This window comes from Etheostoma spectabile, chromosome 22 (genome assembly GCF_008692095.1).
Source record: "Etheostoma spectabile isolate EspeVRDwgs_2016 chromosome 22, UIUC_Espe_1.0, whole genome shotgun sequence".
NCBI classification, from domain to species: Eukaryota; Metazoa; Chordata; class Actinopteri; order Perciformes; family Percidae; genus Etheostoma; species Etheostoma spectabile.
In genome coordinates this window covers 13,685,064-13,690,665 of record NC_045754.1, presented here as the reverse complement: position 1 = coordinate 13,690,665, position 5,602 = coordinate 13,685,064, and the positions used below count along the sequence as shown (strand labels likewise).

The following is a 5,602-nucleotide window of genomic DNA, read 5'->3' as shown; positions in this document are numbered from 1 at the left end:
CCTTCTTACACAGTGGGGGCACTCAACCAAAAGTCACGCAGTTACACAGAGAAGCAACTGCATCAGCCAGTGTCCTTTTTGTGTTGACCATTGCATTCATTATTCATTGGGAAAGGTCCGTAAAGATCCAGCTCAGCATCCTGAGGCATATCTGTAAATTACTGCATTTCTCTCTCCCTCTCTCTCTCTCTCTCTCTCTCTCTCTCTCTCTCTCTCTCTCAGGGCTTTCCGCTACCACTGTATTTTCCGCCACCACCTCTCTTCCTTCACTTGTGGCTTTCTCTCTCAACTCTCACCTCTCTGCTCCCTTCTTTTCAACCAGTTTTTCTTGGTGCATCGTCCACTTAGCTTTAATCTTTTCCATTCTGGGAGGACCTACCCGTACTCCCAAAGTGTGCACTGCTGTTATTGCTGATGAATGTAATCCTTACTTGATTGACCATGCTGAAAAGGTCAGTCCTCTCATGCTTAACCTTTATTTAAGGCCAGAGAGAGCCATAGGTGCTATAGACCAGCACAGTGTACTCTAATATCTGATTAAGGCAGTGTAGAAGAAATGGAGTGAGAGAAAAAGAGAGGGAGAGAGAATATGTGTACACCAGTAGACTCTGTGAATGCATTTGACAAAGGGCTCAGGTTGCTCTGTGTAAAAGCACACGGCTGTGTACCAGCCTAGTCATGGTACTTCCTTGGTCAAGGGCTTTCAAGGGTTCTCACTGCATTGTGCGTGCCCCACAAAAGGCTTCCCTGACCTCAGGGAGCTGCCATCTGACGAGTCTAGCGGCCCCGGCAGTCGATTCCTAAATGTTCTTTCAGCTGTGGATAACCTTAGTGCGATCGCAAGGCTAAGCCATTAGAGTCACGTTCAAGTTCTCCTCGAAGTGCACTCAGCAGAATGTCAATTTGAATTAAGGTGGGATTTCCCTTTAAGGTTTCACAGGCTTCCCCCACACGGTAGTGAACAGGTCAGCAATACCGAGATGTGTCTGGATAATGGGAGATTGTATTGAGCAGGTAAATCAGTTTAAATATCACACAGCGTATCAAATTACCCCAGTGCTGTCACATGAGTTTGCCTTAGATATCGGCAGCCTCCTCATAATTGATTCTTGTGAAATACAGTACAGCTGAAGGCTGAATACAATTATTAAGCTGAGGCGGGATTCCTTGTCAATCACAAATCACTAGATGATTCAGGGTAAACAAGCGAAGCTATGCTGGAATAATACAGGAAGGAAGAGAAAACATGTATGGCAGCTCTATTAAGGATTTAAACTTTATGTATTCAGTTCCATATTTATGTTGTTGTTTAAAGTGGAATACACAAGGCACCAGGGGCTGAAATTTAATCTAGCAGGATTTCCAAAATGCCACAACAATGCACCACACGAACAGCACATCAGTAGCCGTGTTTCCCCCACATGGGGGATCATTTTGGTCACACACACACACACACACACACACACACACACACACAATGTTTATGATCCTCTGACATGGAAAATAGGCCCGGTCATCCCTGCCCGATGATGAGATCAGGATACTGGAGAGCAAAGGTAAATTACTGGTGTTTGGATTTCATCAAGGTTTACCTACCTAATTGAGGACCAAGTCAGAATGGGGGTTGGGATGAAGGGCAGGTGGATGAGGAGTTGAAAGAGATGTCATCATCAGCCTGGACATTGCTAGACAGTCATTTGATTTACGTGAGATTTTTCATGTACGAATGAAAACTGCACGGGACTGATGCAGCACTTTTCTAAACATGTGGCACATGGGAAGGGAGAAACACTTATGACAAACCGCATAAATTGGCTCAAAGTAAACATAGTAAATTACTTCAGAATTAACAGTATTCTCTGATAAACCTACGACAGACTTTGGACATCATCCTGTCCTTTCACTGACTCGTCCAATCAGACTGACACTGGCTGACATTGACAGATCTGGTCTATACGGACAAACTTTAACTCTGCAGAGAAAGCAACACTAGAAGCTCACGCACCTACCAATTACAGTAACTTGTCAAAGCAAATGGAGCCTAAGTCAAGCTCATGCAGTGATTCCACTACTAATGTGTCACTGGCAGAACTACACATTTTACTTTACACCATGACGTTTGCTTGCACATCACACACCTAATTTATCTCTTCATCTCTTCTGCTCACTTTCTTCCATTACATCCACACACATTTTGTTACACAAAGACTGCAGCTTCCTCTATATTTAATCCATCCTATCCACTGTTGCCACTTGCAAAGATGTAAAGCAGACAGATGGCACCAGTAAACACCTGATGAGAGTACAGTGCACGCCTGTTTAAGATTAAATTTGATGAACTCATGATTAATTTTTTTTACAGATGGGAGTAGGCTTTTAATGAGTGTGCTTGTAATGTGTTATGATCCAGGCAGAGTGTTCGGCTTTGAATGTGTTCAGGAAATGTGAGATGGGGGCGGTGTGATCACACTTCCAGTTTTGGTTCCCTACCTTGGCAGCCACTGAGGAGCTGGGCTTCTCCAGGAGATCCCACAGCTTCTTCCTCTTGTCTGAGCAGCAGGTGTTATCAAACTCTCCCTCTCCCTCCCTATCCCTCATTGTCTCTGCCTCCCGCCGCAGCTCCTCATTCATCTGCTCTTTTTTCTGGTGATAACGGGCCTGGCAGCAGGACTCCAGGTATATCTCATCAATCCCCCAGTAGTCTAACTCCTGACCAAATGAAAGGGCACACATCTCCTCCATCATGTGTAATTTCCCAGTGCGGTAAAAGTTCAGAATGGAGGTGAAAGCCCCCGGGTGCCGGTCAAAGAAGTATTCGTTTTCGTTCAGGCTGTAATCGTCACAGACTTCCATCAGGGACTCATGGGTGTTGTAGTCTCGAAGCTTGCCGAGCCTGGTCCTAGGTAGCCTGTCCAGGGTCCGCCACAGGACCTCGTGGTTCAGACCCCCGACGTTAAGGCGGACTCTACGGGAGCGGGCTTTGATGCGGATGATGTCGATGGGCTCGGGGGGCAGGGAGGGAGAGGTTCGGATGTTGGTGGGCTTGAGCCCTGCTGGTCCAAGCTTCTCAGCCATGGTGATGGAAAAGGAGACTTACTGGGGAAGATGTTACGAGGACACACAAAAAGGAAAATATAAAAAAAAAAAGGTCGGCAAATTTGGAACTAAGTTGGATCCTCTTTAGGGAAGTCCCTCCATGGCTGAGAAAACAAAGGAGACAGTTTGTGAGATGACTTATAGACGACACGAATTGATGAAATTGTTATTTAGCAAAATGTATCTTTTAATGCTTTGATAAGCTCCTTTTAATCAGCAGTAGGACACAGTCACCTGTTACTTTAAACTGACAGTTAGAAATAGTAACAGCTGCACAGGGGTTATCGATCCCTTTCATTACATTTCAAAGAAGGCGTTAGGCAGAATCAATGATTTTGTTTTAACAGTCTATATGGCTGCTTTGCTTTGTACTCCACTCCAGCATTGTTATGGCTGCAGTGAAGCAATGAACTCCTGTTGGAGCATTACTTTCCATATGCAGCCTCATCGGCCAAAAATGAGACTCAGTGGTAAGATCAGGAAGCAAATTAACAGAAAGAAACCTTGAAATGAATGTGTTTATGACAGCAACTTCTGGAGTCATATTTATTCATTTTCAAATATATTTTCCCTTGCCACTTTAGGTCATAACAATGACATTTTCTGACAAACGTGACCCCTTGCACATCACAAAAGAGCCACTGTGTAGAATTTTAAATGTTTACAAAAGGGTTAAAATGTCCTTAGCACTTAAATAAGTCCTCAACATTATTTGAAGTTTATTATTACTTGAACCATTTTTATAAGGAGCAGGGCTTATCATCCTACAGAATGCACATTACAGGATGTTCTTGAATGCAACGGCTTTTAGTGACATTTGACACTGCTTGACTATTTGTACCACACAATGGCCAAAACAGACAATTTGACTATGCAAATTGGATAAAGTGTGTATAGGGAGGGATGTAAAGCGGTGTAAACACATTAGTAATGTATGTGGGTTGACTTGCTCTGCAGTCCTATAAATTCAGAAGCATTGCAGACCTGTTACTCTAAAACATATATGTCCAGTAAGGTTTTTATGATCCACAGCTTCTATTTAAATCAGTCTAAACAATTTTCACACGCAACCTTTTTTCAACTGTCAAACTATCCAAATGAAGAAAATTGTCAAAGAAAAATAATCTCTCTCACCTTGCCGAGATAAACCACCTTTTGCATGCAAACTCCTCTTGTTCCTAAGGGAGTAGAGGATGGAAAGGGTGCCGGGATCCCCCTTTAGTCAAGCGGCAACGACTGAAGAGAGCACCCCGCGGACGCCGCGCGGACAACGCGCGTCCCACATTTTGTTTAGAATGAGTCGAGAAGAGAGGGGGGGGAAGCGTGATTGTCTTCCTCTAGAAATGATCATCCGAACAGAACCAGCGCTGTTTCGCCATCAGAACACTGTGGGAACAGTCCTGGCTGTCTTCAACCAAAAGCTTGCGCACACAGTGCAGAGAAGACTGGCTTACTGAATCACTGTGAATCACTGCAGACGTCGTGCGCGTAAAGGGAACGGGAAGGAACGGGATAAGCGAACTGCGGAGTGTCCCGGTGTATACTACAGTACATGAGGAGGAGCAGAGGGGTGCACGTGGGCTGCGCCATATGGTGAAAACCTGAATGTAGATCATGTTCCGTTACACAACTAAATGAAACCAACTCGTTTTAATTCGAGACGTGTGACTTGGAACTCTGGATGTAGGAGCAGGGTGAAGTATGGACGCAAAGAGAGTTGATTATGAGATCTCATAACATTAAGCTGTAGTACAAACAACCGCTTTTGCACACACACAGAAACAAAACCACACACACGTGCCACAACCTTTTATTTCACATCTTAGAAAAAAAAATCCCCATAAAGGCTGCTTTTAAAGTGTTGGTGGCATAGTATATTACAGTAAGTGCACACTTTGCCACAGGCGACTTTTAGTGAAATGACCATGACACGTAATGCGGCCGGGATAAGGCCTGGGCTTTCACTTTGCTGCGATGCGAAGAATTGTCCCTAAAGACTGATAGAAAATATTATTTCATTTAACTTCAGAACACATAATTACTTACTTCTCCCCATAACTCTCCCACAAACTCGCAGTGTCTTATACCCTTCATATCAGTTCAATACAGCAATGATATTTCCTTGAATAAAGCTAATGTGTCAGTTGAACGTTTCCCCTTAGCCAAGCATTTTTCCAAGAAATTTGATTATACAATGCATATGTGTAATTGATTCCATTGCCATCTTCCTTCCTTCCAGTGACAAGAGGTCAACAACGTCATATAGACTAATCACAGCCTTTGTCTGCATGTATAGGCTACCATGTCTGAACTGTGTGGGCTGTGTTTTGAAAGTCCAAGGCTTCTAGCAGTGTCCAGATGTTACTTGGGCATATGCAGATATAATATCTGCAGAATCCCACACCATATTTATAGCAATCACATATGGACCTGATGAATTATTTGAAAGGGGACTTCAGCACATATAAACTGCATGCAAATTTGATGTGATTAGAGCAAGAGGGTT

General features: G+C 43.7%; 1 protein-coding gene across 1 annotated transcript in view; it reads right to left on the bottom strand.

Moving 5' to 3' along the window:
• The window catches only part of kcnb2b (potassium voltage-gated channel subfamily B member 2b), a 90,254-nt gene extending 85,635 nt beyond the window's left edge, over positions 1 to 4,619 (bottom strand). The window contains exons 1-2 of the mRNA XM_032503647.1: positions 4,231 to 4,619; positions 2,491 to 3,200 (exon numbers count right to left, since the gene is read on the bottom strand). Of these exons, the coding sequence (XP_032359538.1) occupies positions 2,491 to 3,075 (585 nt within the window). The 5' untranslated portion in view covers positions 3,076 to 3,200; positions 4,231 to 4,619. The remainder of the gene's footprint in view (positions 1 to 2,490; positions 3,201 to 4,230) is intronic.
• Positions 4,620 to 5,602: the final 983 nt, after the last annotated feature.